This window comes from Neodiprion virginianus, chromosome 4, assembly GCF_021901495.1.
Source record: "Neodiprion virginianus isolate iyNeoVirg1 chromosome 4, iyNeoVirg1.1, whole genome shotgun sequence".
In the NCBI taxonomy this organism is placed as follows: Eukaryota; Metazoa; Arthropoda; class Insecta; order Hymenoptera; family Diprionidae; genus Neodiprion; species Neodiprion virginianus.
Window position 1 is genome coordinate 34271141 of NC_060880.1, and position 23386 is coordinate 34294526.

General features: G+C 45.2%; 1 protein-coding gene across 1 annotated transcript; it reads left to right on the forward strand.

The window, feature by feature from the left end:
• The first annotated feature begins 4761 nt into the window (after positions 1 to 4761).
• Positions 4762 to 23363, forward strand: LOC124303263 (uncharacterized). Its single transcript, XM_046760276.1, has 4 exons — positions 4762 to 5893; positions 9613 to 9831; positions 11036 to 11331; positions 22386 to 23363. Exons 1-4 carry the CDS (start codon positions 5110 to 5112, stop codon positions 22626 to 22628), a joined length of 1542 nt encoding a protein of 513 aa, XP_046616232.1. The 5' UTR covers positions 4762 to 5109; the 3' UTR covers positions 22629 to 23363.
• The last annotated feature ends 23 nt before the right edge of the window (positions 23364 to 23386 follow it).

Below are 23386 nucleotides of genomic sequence, written 5' to 3' on the forward strand. Positions count from 1 at the left end.
AATCTCCATTTATCTGTAACGGAAATCGAGGATCTTAAAAAAGTACTGCTTTCTTTTCCTTCTTTGCAAACCTTACCTAACTCTCAATTCTTCCGGATTACTTTTATACACCAGCATGAAAGGTTAAACGGTTCTACATTATCCGTAACACGCGATCCATTATCTTTGTCGACCCGATACCAGAAAGCGTCAAATATCGATCTTTGAAACGCATACATAACATTTATACCTATATTCAGGTCTTTTAGTAAATTTCTTGTCTACAAGCTATACAGATATAATTGGTCAGGGAGAATAATTTCAGAAACGATTCATCCTATCAATATTTCCAGAACTTCTCGTATAAACAATTGTTATTTACTGTCGTCCTAGGACCAAAACGATGATCAATTCTTCAAAGTCCAGTAAAATTCGGCACTTTGTTAACATCCTCCTTCCGCCCCACCGCATATCGACAACGTATTACGAAGGGCCGTTGGGAATCGGTTCGAATATCAGTGTCGGTATGCAGCGTGGGCGTTGGAAGGAAGCAGGGGGCAGCGGGGTGTGGACGCAGAGACAGAATTGAGCCGGGGGGCGCGTGACGTGATATTAATTAACACGAACCCTTCGGCGCGGCGCGCGTCTCTCTCTGGGCCGAACCGAAGCGCGTTATCGCGAACTTTGTCGCACCGGTGCGTCGGCCGCGAAGTGCGGGTCCGAGGGTCGCCAAGTGTCACACAAGGCGCACCCTGCGGCACCGGAGTGCGCGAAAGGTCCGCCGCCATCGCCATCTGCACCACCACCACCATCACCACCACCACCGACACCAACACCATCACCATGGCCATCGCCATCGCCACCACGGGAGGCAATCACCGCAGGTACGCTGAGTTACGACCCCGGGAGTTAATTGTGTCCGGCGATATTTATGCTTTCATTAAATTCCGCGAAACTTGAGGACTCGTGAAAGGGTGAAATTCGTTCCTTCTATCTGCATATACATGGGTACGTAATACGGTGCGATGATCCAATCAACTCGGCGATGACAGTCGATCGTGGTTGACGGGTTGCCGTCTAGAACGTCGCCATGGCGACCGAGACGTCGACGAATCATACGTTTCGGTATCACAAACAGGAGGACTACTGCAGTTCCAATTTTTCTCCAAGATATTGGATTTCTTCGGGCGTCTTTCTTGCTCGCCCTTGTTATTGTCGTCTTGTTCTTCTACTCCCTCGCCTCCGTCGTACCCTCTTCCAACGTCCTCCGTGTCTGTGTAGGTACTACACACCTTACGCTTCTGGTCTCCAAACAAAGCAATCTTCGCCGTCGAGCAGTAACGCCAACGTGTGACTTCGAGGCGTCGATTCACACCGACGAGCACCCTTACGCTCCTTGACTCGACCAGCCGAACTCGAACAACTTACTCGATACGTCTTTATTATACAACTGAATGCCGATCCGCGACTATAACGGAAAATTTCATGATCTTTTTTTTTCGCGAAATTACTTCGACTGATACTTTTTGTGGTTTGAGTTCAAAATATCCTAAGGCAAATGTTTGAAAACTCTGACTTGAGTCGATCAAGTTTTGTTTAATCGATACAACAAAATCCATGAATCTCAACTAAAGAAGCAGGGTTTTTGATTGTTTTATAACAACTTCACCAACGCGTTGTTCTTTTAGTGACAGAAATCTTGTAGCCTTCGTAGAATTGTAATAAATACCAATTGAAATGCCTACTTCGTGCCTAAACAAATTCTCGATAAATTGCCTGACTGTGAGATCAATTCCTTTCGCATAAAATTGTTCTGCACGCAAAATTGACGTAAGTCGTAGTTATTAATGAACTTGCTTTTCAAAAAAACGCATACTTAAAATTATTTACAATTATTCTTCCACCGTTGAAACACAGACAAACGATACGATTTAGGCATAAAAAAAATTGGAACAACAATGTGATTTGTCTGAATTCATTGACACCCGAACTTTCTCTGCTTGAATTTGCTTATCTTAACTTTTCTACCGTATCAGGTAAAGGTTACTTCGATACAATCCAACTCAATCATATTCAGTTTCACTTTGTTAACGACACAATCTGGCATTTTTTCCTCAAAAGGATTAGTCCTTGAAATATTTCACGGCGCAACCACTGCAGAAGAGCCGGGAAGCCGTCGACGGGTAACTTCCGCAAAAATCGTTTACCCAAACTCTCTCCGCGGGGGTATATTCTTCTGTCTCGAAGATATTTCAAGTTTATCGCTTCGTGCCGCCCGCGTTGAGTATCATATTCAGTACAGTAATAATTTAGCTACCCTTAAATAAAACTGCTGTCAAATTAGAGGGACCGTGAATCACCGGTATATATACGCGTAATAATATATTCCGTAAGAATATAAGTGAGGAGCAAAACGTATAATACGTATAATGCTCCGGAGCAGCGGCGGGGACGGTAATAATATTATACTGATAGGGGGCAGTTATAAACACATGACGCTTCAGCCTTATGTATACCTCTTATACACACACACGTTCACACTCGTATACCGCAGGCACGGGGAGTTCATATTCTTCGAATGCGTTGAATGCGTCGAATCGAGCGTGAAATCAACTTTATTAGTTATTCCTATACCTATAATGCCGCATCAAATACGTATATAATATCGCGCAATTGTATATCATGAATTACGGTTTATTATTGGTTATAGATCGTATCGTTTAGCGCAGATTCGGTCGAATATAACATCATTTCGTCTCTTGGCCTAATTCCGAAGGTGCTTCCATGAAATGGAATCTGTTATTATTATTTCCCCCGTTTCGTCGTTTAGTTAAAATCAGGGGTTCTATTTCGATGGGTTATTTATCGGTACGAAACAACCCGCGCTTAATCGATCAATGGATAACTCGAGGCAAGAGATTTTCGGATCCTATCCATGTATATGGTGTAATAAGCGGGGGTGGGTAACTAATTCGAATAAAAATTATTAGATTCGCGTTTGAATTTTCACCCCCCTCTGAGTTTCTCTCGTTAAAAGAATGAATAATTATCCCTCTCTGGTAAAATGAATCGTTTTCGTTTTCCCTTCCCTTCCCTGCCCGTGGCCTCGCGCTTTTTCCGCCCCCTCCTCCCGTCGCCCCGACCCGCGTAGCGATCCCTCATCCCTCTTCAATCTGCCATCGAGAAACGCGGCTTATATAAGCCAACGGAACCAACTTCAGCCCGCCAGTTCACCCGCCCGCTCTTATAATAATTCCCGATTCCCGCCCGATGTTCATTTCATTATTTTTTTTCCCTCGCCGAGAGGGTGATAAGTCGTGACGTCGACGAGGTAGGTATAATTCCGAAGAGGGTGTGGCCCCAGTCCCCACCTCGCTCTCAGGGGTGGCCCTTGGTGCATTTCGATTGGCCCGTCGTTCAGGGTTGCTAGGGAGGCTTCGGGACACTACCGCTGGTAAGAAAAACGCGAAATAACCCCTAATAGACGCGACTTCTCCCAAACAAACTACCCCCTTCACGTTCCTCGCTCTGTTTCTCGGATGCTGCCTCCACGTATGCGTGTTATTCCAATACATTCGCCAGAAACGGTGTAATAATTACGGAATTGGAATATTATTACTACCGCTGTTGCGCTGAAAATGGTCGCAGCTCACCGCGTTACTCGATAATTATAGCCATTCTGTGTAGTCGGGGCGTTTAAGCTTGTCGATTCTTCGTCGACGGGTCATATTTTTAATCCGGAACGACAAGCATTGTCTGGAATCAACTTCGACGAAGAAAAAAAAACCCTCGAAAATTATTTTCAAGATCGCCTCTGTGGTAAAAAGTGTACCAAATTGTTAAGGCAAGAGGTGTTTTCGGGAAGCCAAGGCTCGAAAATATTTATACTTCCGGTTTAGATTTCATCCCCGGTATTATACGTCCGGGTGACTCGCTGCAGAGTATAATGTCAAAGTTTCAGATAGTAAAAGTTTTCCAGTTATCCAAAGTTTCCGCGGACTTATACGATGAAATTTTATAATGCAGAAAAATAAATTTTCCATCAAACTCATCGTGCAGTCAACGATCCACGATTTTTCTCAGAGCTGAAACTCCGCATACTACACGTACACTATTTACTCCTGTACGATCATCGAGTACAAAGGGTAACGAGTATGAAATTCAGCCTGAGAGTATAACGAAACGTTTATGCAATTGCTAAATAAGGCCTCAAAATAGGTACGAGTAGTCCTTTCTTTCTCTATTAGTCCGCAATGCATTTCCTCTCCATAAAATAAACGCCCCCCTCATCCCCCCCGTCGCGAGTATACAAGAAAATCTCGCGGCATAAAACGCCCCAGTACAGAGGACAGGGGTAGATAATAAAGTTGATAAGGGTGTAGAGCACCCCTCGCCCCACCCTTCCTCGGCCGCGCGTCGCCCGTTCGCCCCACCGCAGCATCCCTGGAGGGGGGGCGTGGCCTAGGGTTGATCCCCGGCTCGGGATTGGCCAGGCGACGAGAGCTTTCGTCAAATAAAATCCAATCGGTGAGTGAAGGAATCCGAATCTCGAGGCTTTTTCCGTGTCTCTCCCTTTAAGGGGGTGTGCAGGACCGTTTGATGGGAGTATGATTTTATTACGGCATTACCAACCAAGCCAAACCCCGAATCGGCCGGCTTATAGTCTGTATTATCTCACCTTGGGGCGGGAGGCTGCGAACGGTTCCGAGGGTGGGGCGCGGAGGGGGTTGCATCCTGGCTTTTGTGGGCTTCGTTCGGGGCTTCTCGCCGCTCACGTTGCGGGACCCCCATGCTTATGTCAGTCAGCATTTCGCCGTCGAGTCACGATCGCCGCACGTAATTCTGGTCCTTTTCTGTTACAACGATCAGCGGGTACAGCTTCCCTTCGCCGAGGAGCCGGTGCAGTGGTTGCATTACGTGGTGCCTTCTGCGTGTGTTCCATGGATGCATGAATCGTGATCGACGAGTTGTGCGCGATGAGAGTAACGATCTACGGGTCCTTGTAAAGTGGCATTGGCAGCTGAGACGAGCGCGCGAATTTCGAACATGAGCCTCGGTACCGAGTGGAGTGAGTGAAACCCGCGCGAGATTATCGCGTCCCGCAGGAGCTTCGACAGATTTTTGTATGTGATGTTCCCCTCGTCGGCAGCGATGCTGAAGAACTTGCAACAGAGCGCCATGACCACGTCACCGTTCCTCATGGAGAACTTGCTGCAGAGCAAGGGTCCCGGCGGCGACTTTGCCAGTCTGACCCTGAATCTGGCGAGCTACGTCGCTCGGCAACGGGAGAGAATGGAGTCCGAGAGCATAAGGGTCGAGCGGGAGCAGCAGGACCTCGAGAGGATCCACGGACGGAGTGCGGAGAGGTCGAACTTCGGGGACTTCGACCGATGCAGGATGGACAGAGCGGCCAACGAGCGGGTTCAAGGTCTCAAGGACCTCCGGACCGACAGATCCCAGGACCTCGACCAAGAGAGGAGGTCCAGCTCGGTCATGGACGCCGACAACGAACACGGAACCGACGGCGGTATAGACAGGCTTAACAACGTGATGGAAAGACTCGCCGAGAGGATCGAGAACCGTTCCAACTCGGCAATGGACTATCACTCGATGGAGGAGGACAGGGTCTCGGGCGACGCTGAAACCGGATCTCAGGAGCGTGACAGACTCTCGATACAAATGGACAGGGGATTCGATGTCGGTAGAAACGTCATGAGAACTTCGGACGAGATGAGGATGCACATCGAACGCGAAGGCGACAGGATTGACAGGATCAGCGAAGAAACTTGCACCTGTGGAGATGATCGGTGCACTGGAACCGGGTGCAGGAGGATTCAGGAGAAGGAGAAACCTCAGCTGAAATTCAGCGTCAACGCCATCCTCGGTGGCAATCACGATCGGCGGCCCAATCCTGGTAAACAAACGCTCAAATACCTTCACAAATCGTCAGTTAAGTACATTGCTTGCCCGGACTAAATCTTGAGGCTTGTAAATATTGTAACCCACCTGAATTAAAATTATGGCAGTTTGAAATGAACCCTCACGACTCTACCTAAATCCGACAGTATTTTGTACCATGTACACCAGTATACTTCGGAGTTGTTGAAATCAGCAAGAAATTTGTAAGTGCACTCTCGCAAGACTTTTCAGTATAACTTGGTAAGTCGAGGATTGGCAGTATGACGCAGCGCCTGTGATCGATGACGCCTTCTCTGTCGATTGGAATGAGCTTGTGTTCATTATTCCGTTGCAAGGTTATAACTTGTAAATGGATGTAGTTTGGGGTGAGATGAAGTTGGAAGGATAGATATGGAGCACGGTGTCCACCTATATTTAGAGTCAGCACAAAGAGGACTGGGGCACAAATCAGTGTCGAGAACAGACTTCTGTCGCCGAGCCCTAAATCTCATCTGCACACCCTCAAGACGAATCGCCTCGTGCGTACGGCAAAGGGGGACATCCTCTCGGGTAGAATTCGCGTCAGTTGGTGCGCCACTTATACCGTCACCCCCATATTAAGCCCTTACAATGGGCCTCCGTGATATCGGACAAGTAGCATATTCGCGATGACTTGTACATACAAAATACGTCCTTCCAAGAATACTTGATCATCCGTGATTTGTTTCTTCTAACGAATCGTTGAACAATTTCACAGCGTCGAAAAATGTCGCAGAAAAATGTAAAAATGTCAAGTTCCATGAAAACCCCCGGGCATTTTAAGCCGGAAATAATTGTCCGATTGTCGAGTCCTGGCAAACGTGGAGTGGGTCTTGTATCGGGGTGTTTGAATGTGTGCTCGGGCGTATATGCATATATTTTGCACGTACCCACCGTATCGGCATGTGGAAATAGGCACGCGTTGAATTTAACATTGGCGGATTGTTGACGAGCTGAACTCCATCGCTGCATGGACGGGCTTTATGCATTTGTCGGCCGGTAAATGCATCGATGCTATGGTGTCACGTGCATGTGTTGCCCTTTCCACCGAAACCCGGCTCGCTTGTACGTCACGTTGAAATGTTGCGAAAATAATATTGTAACGAAAAAGTGATTCGTTATACTTGTATATATACGTATATATTCTATAGCCGAGTTATAAATTACCCTGGGCTCCCAGGATTGTTATGATGGAAAACGCTAATATAGCATTTCATCGACTAGTATCGAATGCGCACCTCGTTACCAGCTGCTTTTTTCTACTCGGTTTTCTTTTTACGATCTGACGTCAGAGGGACTGAAAAAGTACCGTGAAAGGAGAACTTGACCATTTCTAGTTCAATTGTTTTTTTTTTTTCGCTCTCTCTTTGGAACTCTGGAGTGGCTTGGATTTAAACGGTCTTTTGGCAGTCAACTTCCATCCCATTTACCCAACCGCAAGAGGTATTTTCCAAGGTCACAGAGACTCTTTGCACGGTGAGAGAACCGTAGGAGGAAAATTTTACTAGGAACGTTGAGTAAGACCACCCCAAGGGATTGTTGGGCGATCTGAACAGACACGGTGCCCCGTACTCCATTGAAAATGAAACCTGCAACGGTATCTAGTTAATAAAGCATCCAGGCCCTAATCCGAAAGAAAAACCACGAGCGCTAAGCCGGCCCAAAAAAGGCTACAACTGTAACAACACAAGCCGGCAGACGGTGGATCTCAGTGTAAGGGCGAAACCTCTGGCCGAGGGGGTTATAAGGATAATTCCTATTCAATGTTTCCGCTCGAACCTAAACCGCTATTAGTCGGAGCTAGCCGAAGCCGCGCTCTCATTGGTCGGGAATGAAAACAACGATTAAAGGCGATGAGTATTTTATGGGGTCTTCCGGCACAATGGCAGAGCGTGTATAGCCCATTGTCGGGTATTGTCTGCTCGACGCAAAGCAAACCCTCGACTAAGCCCCATTATTTTATTATTTTCAAACACGTCACTTTTTCCCCGGACCACTGGGCGTGGCGGATGAGATAAAAAATATTAAAAATAGTCCTTGGGCCAACCCCCTGCGCGTTATTGTCACGGGGGGCTAAGGCAGCCGCAGCCATGCGAATATATATTTCACAGGAAGGCTCTCTGGCGTCCTGTTTATACCCACGTACCACGGCTCCGTGTGTACCGTATTTTTTCGACTTTGGACAGTTTGTCACCCCAAACGCGAGATCAACTACCTACCCTTTATGGTTTATCGTTCGCCGTACTCCGCAGTCGCGAAAAAGTTCAACCACCGGAGGCGGCGATCTGCGCTTTGAAGCCCAGGCAGTAAATCAATTTCGACTTTACAGATGGTGTATAATATATTATTACGACGTTACCGAGACGCTACGTAAGCCGTAGAAACCTTGTTCTTCAGCAACAGTTGACGCCGGCACTAAAGTCCGGCAATAAAACGGACGGATACTAAAATCTTCAAATAACAATCTTCCGTATATTGGATCATTTAGGCCCACTATTTTGATAGCGACGTCTTGTTTCCTTTACGATGATACCCGAACCTCGCGGTGAGTTATTACCCTCTGGAAAGCACACTCGGGGCTTTGATTGCGGCTCTTACGCCTGACGGTGATTAAATCAACCTATAACGATAGCGCAAAGTGACGCTAATCCATTCTCTCTCTCTCTCTCTCTCTCTCTCTCTCTCTGGATGACAATAGATCATTATGCCACCGAAACTAATATTACATACGGTTTCTCGTACACGCTGTAAAATAGCCGATTCCAGTCTATCAATCGTCAAGTTCTACAATGTTCGAGGCAACCTCGGGGTCAAGTACGACATGTTCATGAACAATCTAGATGCTTATTCTCATCTCAGGCCTCAACTCATGGTTTTTTGTTCTAACCTGCGAAATCGTTGTGTATTTCCATAACCAAAGTGGGAGTTTATGATGTTCTTTCCAACAGTGAGTTGAGATTCTGGACAGTTGTTTCTAGCAATGATCTATCTATTGATATCAGAACGAGAGTCAACCAACGGAGTTTCTGGATCGTCGAGTTCTTTATCGATTCAATTATAGTTAGCCATATATACGTGTAAGAATCATCTGTTTTCCACTTGCGTTGAGGTATGTGGAAAACCGGCGTGCAGGTTCTGTGTATTTGGTACGTGAACATTACACAGGCAGGCGTTTACTTTTAGGAAGGTGTTGAAGTGAACACTTGAGCGTCGGCGGCTGCCTGGAGCTGTGAAAAGGGTCTCGACCCAGACGGGGGTGTCAGCTTGAATTATGCGATGCGTGGAGTGGGGCACCAGAGGTGAACTTGCGTTTTACGGAAACAGCGGCTGGAATCGGTTAGGATTTTTGGAAGCTGCAGTTGATTAACGCCACGGTTCGAAGTACCGGTTACCTTTACTGTCGGATAATTCTGCAGCACTCGGTGCAAGTCTCGCCGTAGCAAATATCACGTTCTCCACTCAAGCGGTGGATAAAACGGGCGTTTCGATAACATTTTACAACAGCCTGCACAAAGGGCCGTCAGATATCGCGATGCGAAAATCATTTTACAAAGCGGATGTCAGTCTCAGCGTCTGCAGAAGCGGATAAATCGAAAAATTTCCTGGGCACAGAGAACGAATGCCGTTACTCTGGGTCTTTGACCCTTCGAATGGCCGGGATGCAAACCCTGGTGAACGCTGAATTTCTTATTTCAGATACCTTCCAAGGCCTGCCGCCTGGAGCCATTCCAGCTTTCCTTCACAATCTCCAGAATTCCGCGGGTTACAATATCGCCAAGCCGATAGCCAGGCCCGCAGCTTATCATCCCCATCATACGGCTCACCCTGGCCATCATCCCGGCCAACATCAGCTGCCGCCGAACGCCCATCACACCCTCCATCAGCTGCTGGCTTGCAGAGGACCTTACCTCACTGGTGAGTCCTTTTATCAACTCGAATTTATCCGTGAAATGATTATTTATTGTTGCAGACTGACTTCACGGGTCCGTGTTACTGAATATTTTTTTGCGGTATCACACGTATAGTACTTCTTTTGGTTTATCCCGGAGTTCCTGCGAGATTAGTTTTACCATTTTTCGAAAGTAAGAGGAAAAAAAATCGCAAGTAGTCAAGACCAATCTGATAACGCTGTAATTGCTCATAACCGTTCTCTAGCTCATTCCGTAGTCGTGGCTCCTACCGATGAGTAAACCACCTTCAATTAGTATAATATATTCGCAAAAGAATTTGAACCGTATACCACATTTACTGTAACTCGTTACCGAACGTGTATGTAATATTGAGTTCTATAGGGATGAATTATAGGAATTATTATCTATTTTCCACATGGTCTTATCGTATTCATAGAACATGGACCAATCAACTGGCGAACATTGGCAACACTTACAACTAAAGTGAATCGAACATCGCTGACATTGATTCATAAAAGTCACTAATTCACTAATGTACTCATAAATTACCGTTTCATCTACTTAGCAATCATAAGAAAAACAACTCCTCGCTATTCAATACTTCATGATGTACCTATGGTGGTGTGACTATGAGAATCGAACGGGAATACAGCTCGTTAGTTTCGGTGAAGAAAAAAACTTTTATTATGTTTACATATTTTAGTGGAGTAAAGAGCGTAGGTAAATCGTACAACCGATAGATCTTACGCTTGGTCAGTCAATTGCACCAATTAGCTGCTCAGTTGAATGTGATAAAAAGAGTTTGAAATTTCCAATTGAAATTGAAATGGCAGGCAAACGGATAGCACCGGGAACTCTCGGTGCCTACAACGTGCCTGTGTGTATTCACACGACGTGTATACACGCACCTATCGCATTTTGCGTTGCGAAACCTATAACCGACATAGGTTGCACCGGCTCGTCGTGCGTGTCGGACATGAAGTGCATGTGAAGTGCACCGCTGTTCCTACGTGCACTGCGAAATGCGATATTCACGCATGCAACAAGTGCGTGCTGATATCATCGCTCGTTCAGATATCTATCATTTGGTGCCGCTACAACATGGGCTTGTTAGTCGCGTAGCTTGTACTTGCACACTTGTGTCTGACGCACATACATGACAGGCACTGCGAGTTTTTCTAATCGTTCGATGACTTTGGCTGTTTCAGTAGCGACCCCAGGAGCGGGAGGGCATCACCCTGGGGCCCCGGGTGGAGGTGGAGCTTTTCCAGGCGCAATGCAAGGCAGCCTTGGGGGTCTGGCCAGCATGGGTCTTGGGGGCCTAGCGGGAGGTTTTCCGTGGGCAAGTAGCGCGCGAGGAAAGCCTCGTCGAGGAATGATGCGAAGAGCGGTCTTTTCGGACCTGCAGCGACGGGGCCTGGAGAAGAGGTTCCAGCTTCAGAAGTACATTAGCAAACCGGACCGCAAGAAACTGGCGGAGAAGCTTGGCCTGAAGGATTCGCAGGTGAGTAATCCCGGCGGATAATCGTCCGCAGCAGGAGTAATCTGGAGTATGGGTATCACCGGGCTCCTCGATTAGTTGGAACGTGTAACGGAGCACTTTGGCATATACCTGCGACGCTTAATGACCTTATTAGGGCACTAATTGTCCGGTTAACGAAGCGCTAGTTCACCCCGGTAAACTCCACTCAACTCCATTCACCGATTGATGGAGACTAATGCTCTCGGCTCCGGTCTCTCTGTCAGGAAAGCCCCACACGAGCCAGTATCGTTCATTGACGTAGGTAGACCGACCTCCCCGTCAGGTTCCAGCGTACGCTTCTATGTATCAACTCCGTCGCTGCTGTACTAGGCGGCTTCACATACCTAGAGGCACATAACACCAGTTGGAGTTAATCGGGGTACGCTTTAGTTCATTTATAGTTCCACCATTCCGACTAGTACCTACCTACCTGCACCGCCAACGCTGCCCTCTTTTGACTACGGAACTCTAATGAAACTCGCGATACCGGCAATGCTCACTGATTTACTTTCATTTGATTTCATCGGTTTAGTTTCCAGAATTACATTGTATGCACCCTGGAATCCTGGCCCTGAATTTCACCACCCGGTACAACTGAGACCCGAATCTGAAGCACAGCGCCGATTGACGTGTAGATTGGTATTGAAAATCGTCAATTGTTTGGAAATTATCTTTCAGTCTAAGTACTCAGCCATTTCTAAGTGCCACATTTTTTTTTACGGTTTACAAATTTTCAAATCCGTGTATTCCAATCAACTTCAGAGAATCCTTGACAATTTCAGTTTTAAACTTGTAAGTGTTGGTGTCACGTTTTCGTCGAAATAAAGAAAAGAAAACAAAAGTGCTTGGCACTGTATCACTACTTAACTAAACGTGCTAGTTCAAAGTTTCCTATATACGCATTTGGTGTGAAAATTTAGTAGCGTGAAAAATACAAATTGTCGTTCTCGGAATACGGTTTTCTAAAAGTTTGAAAAAATTGGACTATCGTTTAGCAACTTAAGCATAAACTTGACGTCGCGTATTGTTGAGCACACTAAATTTTTTTTTCATCAGAAAACAAGGGGCTGAGGCTCATCGAAAAGGAACGACATTTGGCATTCGGGAAGCGTTCGTAATTTGATAATTTTGGAAATAATTGTTAATAAAAATTTTGCTAAATTTATGAAAAGTCCTCTAGGACGGAATGACTGGTTAAAAAGTTCAAAAATTCGGTTAAAAAAACTGGCTTATTCTCTGTGGCGAGAATCATCCGATCAAACGTCTCAGCTCGGAGCTCGAGTAGTTTCGTAGCTTTGTGATATCGGGCGAACGAGGAACGGGAGGGTGCGAACGAGAGAGATCCGGTGCTCGAGAGGGACGGCGATAGATTCTCATGTATAATTCACACCTCGAGCGCCATGCCTTGGCCGCCATTGGTCGCGGTGTACTCTACGGGCATAGCGCGACGGCTTTTACGAGAAATACAAGCTTATTCCGATGGCTGCGAGCGTCTTTCCCGTTTTACGAACCCCTCCGCGTCGCCATACGCCTTGACAAAATTGATACCGTCGCTCTCTTGCTTGCCACATACACGTATGCCTGTAACTCTGCTCTCTCAACAGTCATAGGGATTCGGGAAGGGGATCCACTCTCCGTGCAGCCGTCAATCTTTTTCACATAATTGAAAATCATCGACGATCGTTCGCGAGGTAAATGTATCTATACGAGGAAAGCCGAAAGCGGTTTACAGGTATACAGTTATCAATTTTCCGATCTATGAATATTCGAAAACACTCGATTTAATTTATCACCCGCGACGAATAACGGACAATAGAAATGATAAACGTAATCCTGATAATACGACAACAACAATAATTATTATAATTATAATAATAATGAATATCTCAGTAGTTTCTGCCGTGCGGGCGATGCAAGGTGGCGCTCGCCTCGACTTTAAGGTTTATGGGTAGAAAGGGGTTTCCATCGAGAGATGCGGCGTGGGGTGAGAAGAGGGGTAAGTAAAGTAATTAGTGACGGTGGGTGGCCCCATCCTTATTACTCGGGTACACCTTCTCTCGTATCATCTTGCCGCATCACTTTCTGCTTTGCCCTCGTAAACCGGGAACGGGGATTTATTATTAAGATATACCAACTTCCCTACACCTCACGCAATATATATGTATGTACGTATATATACATATATAGCGCATCTATAGGGGTATTTTCTAGAGTGCAAAAAGTGGCAGGCCTCACTCACCGTTCGATTCCAGACGACGGGCGGTATTTTTTATTTCCATGATTTGCAAAGTTCTCGGTATGGAATATATTTTTATTTTTATTTTTTTGCTCACCACCATAAGCGGCGTTGATTCAATTGCAGAGTTAATCGAGTCGCGTTGTGCGATCCTCGAGATATCGGTTGAAAACGAGGCGGGTGTCTAAGGTGAATCGCCGAATTTAATTGAAGACTCTCGAGGCCTCTAGAAACCGAATGAAAAATTATAAAGCCTCGGGGCTCGTTATCTTTTTAATAATCCGAGTCGACAGCCGCCCGCAGCCACCCTTCGCCTCGGTGAATCTTCACGGGGAAATGGCAGGTTGTCAAAATCACGCCGGTGTCTTAATTTTTTAATCCGAACTTCCAGCGCCCGGACAAACTAGCCCCGGAAGGCGTCTCAAGTGGGCCTGCCTTTCTTCCGTAATACGGATCCGAAATTGAACCTTTCACAAGCCCCTGACAAGACTGTATAAGAGTTACGCTGCGGGGTCAGTCCTTCTGCACCAGGCGTCGCTCGCCCTTGGTAGCGTTATTGCCTTAATTAATTTTTCAGAAGAAAAGTTGACTGAGTTAATGTGTTTTTTTTTTTTTTTTAATTTTTATCTCGAACATTTTCCCCAAATAAGCTTCGTTTTGTTCCAGCCATCGTCCTTCTCGTGCTCGAGTCTAATTTTTCCTTCTCGCAAGGATTATCTACGCTTAATCTTTTCGTTTCGTTATCTCGAGAGCCACCATTACTAGTCCTTATTTTTTTCTCCCTTCTTTCGATTTTTTTTTTTTTTTTCTGCTTCTCATTCGTCTTCTGTCTTTTCATTCTTGACTTGGAACGTCGCAGGATACTTCAGCAGAGATCCCACGGATTAGGAAAGGGGTCGTGAGGTATAATAATAGATCCGCGGTGTGTCGCTGACAACCCACTTAAGGGACAAAAGTACAAGGTTAATAGAAAGTTCCGCCATTTAAATCTTCCCAAGCGTCTCTCATTTGCTCAGATATCCCCGCTTCGCTCGTCTTTGCGATCGAGATCAGCTCGGATGATACATCAAATTTCTCCATACTCGTATTTCCCTCGGTTTTTCCATCCACCGTCGTTCCTTGTTCGCTTTGGGCATTGCGAACGCGGTATCACGTTGCACTTGACAACAACGATCTCTCGACAAGGGTCCGAAGCCCATCGAAGGGGGTGAGCATCGAATCTGTTTGTATCCAAACACGGATCGCGAGTTCCCAGGATCTGGAATCTGACGGATCGCCCATTAGGTTGGCTTTCAGAGAGATATCGAGTTTCCCGGATTCCATCAGTCAACTCAATTTGTTCCCATTAGTCGGCGCGACTTCCGTTCACCCTTGGGAGCTTGTCTTTCGCATGCTGCTCGATTATTGTTACGGTTATTCCTTTCCCGCGCGCATCATTTGCGGGAAAATAAGAATCTCGTTCATCGCGTACCTCCAGGATGATTACGGCAACGGATTTTCGCGAAAGAGATGGGGAAATGTGTACAAAATGGCGTCGTCCTGCACCGGGAAGCAATGACTAGGAAATTTCAAAGGCCAGGATGTCGATCGCTATCCCTTCGGCTGGCATTAAAAGCAAAGGATGCCTCTCGCTGGGAATAACATGAATTTAACGGCGTGCAATATCTTCCAAGTTAAGCCTCGGCCGTTCATGCATTATGGATTTAACTTTGAGACGGCGAGGTCTCGGAGGCGTCGGCTAAGAAACCATGAATATACAATACCTCCTTACATACATACACCCGTATCGTACACCACCTTATACGTATATAGGTTTCCTCCTTTATGGATGAACTTTAATAATTCCCTACAAGACGTATTAATCTTTTATACTATATCGTCCCACCGCTGCCACCCGGACAGATGTTACCACCGGGACCATTAGGCCACCTTTACCCATCGGTCCACATATTATCGGGTCAACTTCGCGAAAGAATATTATTGAAACATGTTGCACAGCCAGGAATTTCTGACCCCGCGAAAGCGGAGCCTGGTTAATATAAAATTGTTGTTGATAAGTGACTAAACACTCGAACGCCGCAGAGTGTAAATTTCTCATGGTAAATCACGTCAACTTTCTCTCCACGAAACGTGAAAAGGATCGTATCGCACTCGACCTTTGACAGGTGAAAAAAACCCGTGTCGAGAGTCAATTATTTATACCACTTAAAAATTATCGGGAAACGTGAAACGAGAGAGGCAGAGTCAGAGAGCAGATGAAAAGGGAATCGCGTCGCGTCGGGATAATAATCGCGAGGCGTACTTTTCGCGAGTTGTAACGGGATTTATCAGTCGGCACCGCGTCCGTATCCCGAGTTGGTTTTTCGGTTTGAAAATGTCGATACCTTATTCCGCTCTTTCATCCGTTTCACCGTCGACGTATAAGGTATATTATATCCGCCCCGCGGACGGACGCCGACGGAAGTGCGCGATTTTCCGTGTTTGCAAGAACGTACGGGAACGCCATTCGCATGCACGCACACCAACGCGTATCGTGCACAGGCACGTGGACGGGTCCGCGTGGGTATAATAATAAATATGGAGAGGGCCCTTTTCCCGTATTAACATGTGAATTCCGAATTCCTTCCATACATCAAACACCCCCGCCACTCCCCATCACACGCACGCGTCGGGATGCCGGGGTTTTTACGTTCGATCCCTCCCTCCCTCTCCTCCCTCCCTCTCACCACCGCCCTTGGGCCCACCATTTCTAACCCGCGGCTTCTCCACCTCCGGCAACTTCCGCCGAGGGGGTAGTTCTGAGGCCGACGTCATAATCGATCGTCTTTTATTAAACTGCGCCAGATGGCGCCACCGCCGACGCGGAGGGAGAAAGAGAGAGAGGGAGAGAAAGGGAGCCTGCAGGGGGGGGGGGGGGTTAAACGGAGCCTGCGAGAGCTGGAATATCGCGGGGCGAGGGCTGAGGACCGAGGGCCAATCGTTTAACGATTACCCGCTCACTCACTCTATAAGGCATTCCAGGTGTTATTATGATTATTACTGTACCTAATACCCTCCCCATACCTTCCATTCTCATATCGGAGGTATATATGGCTCGGTATTTAGGGCTGACAACCGCCCGCGTTACTTCCGCGTTTTTTCAAAATCCTTTCTTTTATCGCCGAAGTCACGACGAGTGTAATTCGCGGGCCACGCTGCTGCTTTTCGATCATGAAAACTTTATTCCTACTTATCGAAACGTGATAGCTGCTACTTTAGTACGCGTAATATATGGTAGAAGAATGTCTTTCCATTCTTCTCTTGTGTTTTTTGCGATGATTTTTCAAGCCACATAGTTTCACTGAGAAATTTTTTGTAGCTTATAACTTCTGGTGTTGATATATAAAAGCATGTATTTTTCGTCGCAGTGAAAACACTGATTGTATATGTTGTGCGCGAATCGTGCACTTTTTGTTTCAACTGGTTTTACAGACCGATAGTTTTCGACATTTTCACAAATACAAAAACCATGATAAACAATATTTTCATATTACTCTTCGTTGTGTTTACCTTCTCGAGAAAAAAGGATTTCTACTTTCAATTCATCGGTATTTTATAATCACAATATTATCCGTTATATCGGTTCGAGCGATCTTTCACGAATGGAAATTAATAATATCGCTGCTACGTAAGCACAAAGCAAGTGCAGAAGGCGGCTTTCCCTCTTAGCGACAATCACTCGCCGGGCCCAGCTTTGATACAGATTCTGACAGGCTCTGACACTCGACGTTAATCAAGGAACGCTGCGGACCCCGGATCGGATTAAGCAGGTTACCCTTATTCCATAAATTGCGACGAGGGCTGTATACCCGAACATCTAATCCTCGGGCTTTATTGCTGTTTGTCGTTTATCTGCTTGCCACCCTCCGCCTCCTAGTCCTCCTTTTCCTCCTCCTTTCAGCGCAGGCTGCTGTCCCGGCTGACTAGTCCGGGTGTTGACTACTGCCCTTCAGGCCCGGCGCTTCTTCGACTTGACTACTTTGCTTTGGGGGTGGGGGGTAAAAAATGACGAAAAACATGTACAACGGATCAAATACCGCCTTAGAGTTCGAACGTTGTTTTTACGTGATGCTTAAATCCGAGTTGCGTAAGATTGCTCAAACGCAGACGGAATGATGATCGCTTATTTAAAGACGTCGTTGTATAACAAATATAATTAAAAATTATTCGCAATCACTTACTTGGCTGTTTAATGTGTAGAAAAAAAATTGTTGGTTCATTTTCGAAATAGCAAGGAATCCCTTTGCTTCTGTCGGAACAATCTGTGTTTCTTTCTTTTCCTGCACAGTGAACGATTGCCTGGACTATTTTTGATTATAGAATTTAGTAAGTTTTGTAGAACACTCGTTCTACCTTGAAATTTTCTTCCGAAACTAGAAAGAAAAAAAGAAAATATGTAATCCGAGAGTCGAGTGTACAAAAAATTCGCTTTACCAAATTGTTGAAATTTAATGCTTATTGCGCTGATACAGGGCGAGTGATATTTGTTCAATTGATACTAAAAAATCGGAAGGTTCTATAAAATGAATGAACATTGTCAGTACTTGAATTTGACATTCGATAGCCAAAAAATTGTCTGTGAAAGTGCTAGATAACTGGGACGTTTGGATGGGTAGAGAAATATCGTTTTGCACGTATCGGGGTGGTTAATAATTAGCACAGAAACGAACCTCCGGGTTTCTTGGACTAATTCGCGGCCATCGTAGAGGCTGCGTAGAGCAAGGTTCGAAATTTGGGCAATTACGCGGAAGTTCGGACGTCGGTGAATTTGCGGCGGCGGGGCGTGCAGGCACTTATACAGCGGGGAAGACGGATCAGGCAGATGCTGCGGCGGACGGGCGCAGCAACAATTCCGATTCAACCTGACCGAGGAGGTTGATTCGGGTCGCGGGTCCCGCGGGTCCCGCGGGGTGGTTTTGTTACTTTTGCCACTCGGCTCGACTCGGCTCGCCTCCCTTACTCCCGGCATTCTGCCGCCTTCCTCCTGCGGCTCCCTGCCTGCTGCTGACGGGACAATCAATCACTGCCGTCCCAGCAGACACAAAAAGAACCGAAGGAACTGGGAATAAGGTCCCGTTCACACGGAACACCGCATATATACACCACTTATCGCGATCTCGTACGGAATTCTGTCACATTTATATATGTACGTACGTATATACGTCGATTTTTATCACGCGGATAAACGGCCGCCGCGGGAATCGCCCGGAAACATTTATTTTTATCTTGGAGAAATATTCCTCTCCCAGCCGCCATGATAGGTACGCCTTGAGGCGGTTTAGAATAGAATTTTATTTTTCTCACTTTGGTTACATACGTTGTTTAAATCAGAAACGGATCCTCTTGTTTCTTTGGAAATTGGGAAAGCAAAAATTTTTCCCCGATATGGTGAATTAAAAAATAATAAAAAAAAAAATAGATGTCCGCGGTTCAGATGGATTACTTAATTCTACAAATAGATCGCTAGTAATTCAATAAAGCTTACAAATATTGTATATTTCGTTACAGCTAATCAGCGCTAGTTTTCGTAAGAAATTTTTGATAAAAAATCATTCAATTTTCGTAATGCTATAGACGAATTAACGTTCATCAAATATCGACGCTTTATACGACTTTCATTATCTAAATAAACGTGGAGTTCAAATATACACTGTCTAAAAATTCACGGTGTCAACAAAAGTCCACACCGATTGGTGTAAAATTAAACACAATCGGTGTAAATCGTTCGATTCTTGACACCGAGTGGTCTTGAAATCAACACAAAAACGGCGTTAACTTCTATAGAATATATTCGGTGTTACATTTAACACCGCATTTCTAAGAGTGTAAAGTATACCGAAACTGGCAAAGTTTACTTAGTTCAAAACTGGCGTAATTATCGTTGATTCTAAAGGACAAAATTATTTTCTACGTGCGTAAAATCTTTCATGTTTTTGAGAAGTAAAATTAACTCTGACATAAAACAGAACCGAAATCTTAAAACGCGGACGGTTTTGTGTAAAACTAACGGCGTTAAAGCGCCGTTCTACACACGATGCGATTTAACTACAACGTAACGAAAGTCTCCTAAAGACTTGGTAAGTTTTAAAAAATTCCATGTTTGACCGAAAGGACCGTAGGCCTAGGGCTATGCACGTGTCGTCCGAGACCGCAGGTCGTGTCTGGTGTGAACAACCAATTACCTGAGGCGTCGTGCGGTGTGAACCCGGCGTAAAGAGAGGGTCCTGCAGGATGCGGTGCCGTAGGTATTACACGTGCTAAATACAGACCGGGCGATGTCAACCGCACGCATATACGTGCAGCCTGGAGATACATACGCGTACGGACAAACGCCCTGCGATCCGTCGGCAGGGATGAAAATTTGGAAAACGCACGGAAAAAAAAATTCAGCTCGTGGAACTAAATATTAGATAGTTACTTGTAAACAGTTCGTCGAACTAAACGTTCTGTTATTGGAAGAGCACTGCATGGTTCGTATAACTGACTGTTAGTCAGCTGTCATAGCTGTACGTTGTTCAGCTCTCTCAGCTAAACAGCTTCGTTCGAAGAGCTAGACCAGAATTTTTCGGCTCCGCTCACAGCGCTGATTATTAAATAGTACAATTATATTGCTATTAGTATTATTTTTCATCATTATTATCATTATTTATTCAGTGTCATTTACATATTTGAATGGACTATTTAAACAATTATCTATCAACTGTATTTAAATCATACTCATGAAATTTGAAGGTTATGAAATATGTCAACGTACCAGAGCACAGCGCAACTTACAGCTCTTAGAGCAAAACCATTCAGCTGTGAGAGCTGAACAACTTGCAGCTATCAGAGCTGACTAATATATAGTTGCTGTAACTACAAGATAGACCGTAGAGTGCGTATAGTTACTGGAGCTGTAGAATACAGTTCGCCGAACAGAATTTTTTTTTCCGTGCGGTTTAGGTGAAGCGATTCGCGAGCGAGACGCTGATGGGGAAATTTATCGGAAGGGCGCTGGCTTAAGGATGAACGAGCCAAGGCCAGGCTGAATGAAAAGTTTGGAAAAGTCGAGAAATTAATTAAAACATCTCCAGCGGTGTTATTTGCACCAGTGATGCTGAACACGAATTAAAGAATATTTCTGTAACTGTGCAAAAGAAGCGAATGACACAAGCTAATCCTAAGATAATGACAATTTCATACAAGGTTATATTAATAAAATGTTCAAAATTATTAAACTTTGGTGGTTTTTATTAAATTCAAATGATTTTCAGATCATTTCGCACGCTGATGAAATTCCCAGTAATTTTCCTTTACAGTCAAGGTTAAACGTGGAAATTTAATTATTCACGAATATCTGTTGTGCGATACTTGGACATATCTATTTTCTTCCACTTTGAAGACAACTATTCCTCAATTTTATTTTTACCAGTTCAACTCCAGAGTTCCAAAATGAGCCCACATAAACGTTAGAGTTGGATAAAAAACGACCAGAATTTAATCGTTTCGAACATTGCAATTGTACAATTGTTTGTCAAATAGTCGTTATCTTAGCTTGCGTTATTCGAATTCTCTCAGATTCTGCATTTCTATCCCATACGATACGGATGTTGTTTCAATCGTCTTCGCAATCCCTGGCGCAAACAACACCCCTGATTGTTCAAACCGTACTTTCTCTTCTCCTATCTTTCGTTTCGAACGATTATGGTCCGTTCATCTATAACCGCTCCGACGTTAAACTGCGCGTTCGTACCGCATGCGGGAACGCTTTTTCGCGTTCAGGTAAAGCTACATATCCATAGAGAGAAGAGGGTGGCCTACACGTTGCGTGCATCTGACGTTTGCCCGTTCACCGAGCTTCTCGTAACGCGTGTACACGCGTGCATGGTCTTTAGCGTTTGAAATAAGGGTGCAGCTCGGTCGAGGCGTGCGTGCCCACCCAGCGATTAGAGAGGGAGAGTGAGAGAGAAGGAAAAATGAGGCAGGAGGGTGGAATAGACATCTAATTGGATACGAGGGTAGCCTGTGCGGGGAAACATACGCTTACTCAAATCACGTCTCCGGGGACCGTTTAACTCCGTTTAGCATCCACTCCGTCTCGCAAGAGATTTCATCGCCCACGGAAATCCCGATCATTCGTCGGGGGGGGGGGGGGGGATTGAGACCGACTCGAATCGCACTTAAGACTTAACTTCGGTCCATTTTTTTTTTTATACCCTTCTGAATTTTTGGTACCGAAGTTGGGACTTATAGATCAGCTGGAGTCTAATTTACTCTTCGATTTCATATCCTCGGGCCTTTTATTCTATCGACAAAAGAATTGAGAAAATAATTCATCGCTCATTTAGCATGGGAATAGTTACACTAAACCTTAAAAATATACCGGGAAGGGAGGAAAAAAAACAGAAATCGATAAGATCGGTAATACTAACCAGCCGCTAATGACCCAAAATAAGTTTGACTTTTGACCAGAAACTTTTGTGTCACAATTGGCTGGTTGTTCTGACCGATATTGTGGTTTTCCTGTTAGTTATTTTTCCGGTTTATTTTTGACCTTATATTCTTATTGCGCTCTATGCGCGATTATTGTTACAATAGTTCTTTGATGATGGGATAAAATTTCTAATGCGGACCCTCAGCTCGAAATACGGTTGACTTTTACTACAACATCCTTTACTCTCGATTCGGCAAACATGTCGAAGTCCTTTAATCGAGTCACTCTCAATCTCTGAGAAAACTCGAAAAATCTAAGTAATTCTGAACGACGCCACGTTTGTTTCAGGTGAAAATATGGTTCCAAAATCGGCGCATGAAGTGGAGGAACAGCAAGGAACGAGAGCTGCTGGCCGCCGGAGGTTCGCGAGAGCAGACTTTGCCGAACAAGAACAATCCCAATCCGGACTTGAGCGACGCTGACGGAGACAGACCGAGACTTGATCTGAGCGATGCGAGTCCTCTGACCAGTCCGCAAAGGCCGGACGAGCAGACGGACAACGAGGACGAGGAGGAAATCAACGTCACGTGATAAAATGAGCGAGTTTTGTCACCTCAAACGGGGGCGGGCTGCGAGAGAATCGGTTTAAATTCCCTTGTTGCAGGAAGAATTTGCGCGATATTTCATTACGCAATATTCCCTGGATAAGGACTAACATTCCTGTTACGATACGATAAATTTTCTTTGCTATCCGTCGGGTCGAATTTTAATGTGGCTTGATTACGGTTGGGCTGTTGAGATTTTGGCCGATCGTCAGGCATGCTTGAAGCAACGTGCCGAGTGCCACAGGATATTTTGCCGTTGTGAAAATCTGGACGAATATTGGAAATCAATTTGCACCGGTTTTGAATCCGTTCTAATTACCTGCGTTCGTCGAATTTTCTTGCCGTACGAATTGGTTCCAATATTTTTTCGCGACTTCGAGTGCTTTTCCTGATTTTTCTAAGATCGTAATAAATTTGTTATTCCTGAAAAATATGTTTGTACTTAACCAAGCGCGTCGTCGCTCTGCTCCGATGTGCGGTATCGATTTCGAATAATCTATTACAAACACCAAAGTAAAGTATTCCTGTATTTAAATTTATGAAAAAAATGTATTATATTGTAATTAGCACTGACCGTATATTGAAAAAATATCTTCTAAATTAAATTATTATGGGAAGGTACGCGAGCGATGTGCGGTTGAAATTGTACGTCGCGGAACAGCGGCCGAGATTAAATTATATTGTAAGAATAAGTCCACAACCAAAATGTAACTATATTACTCGTGATATAATATTATGACAATT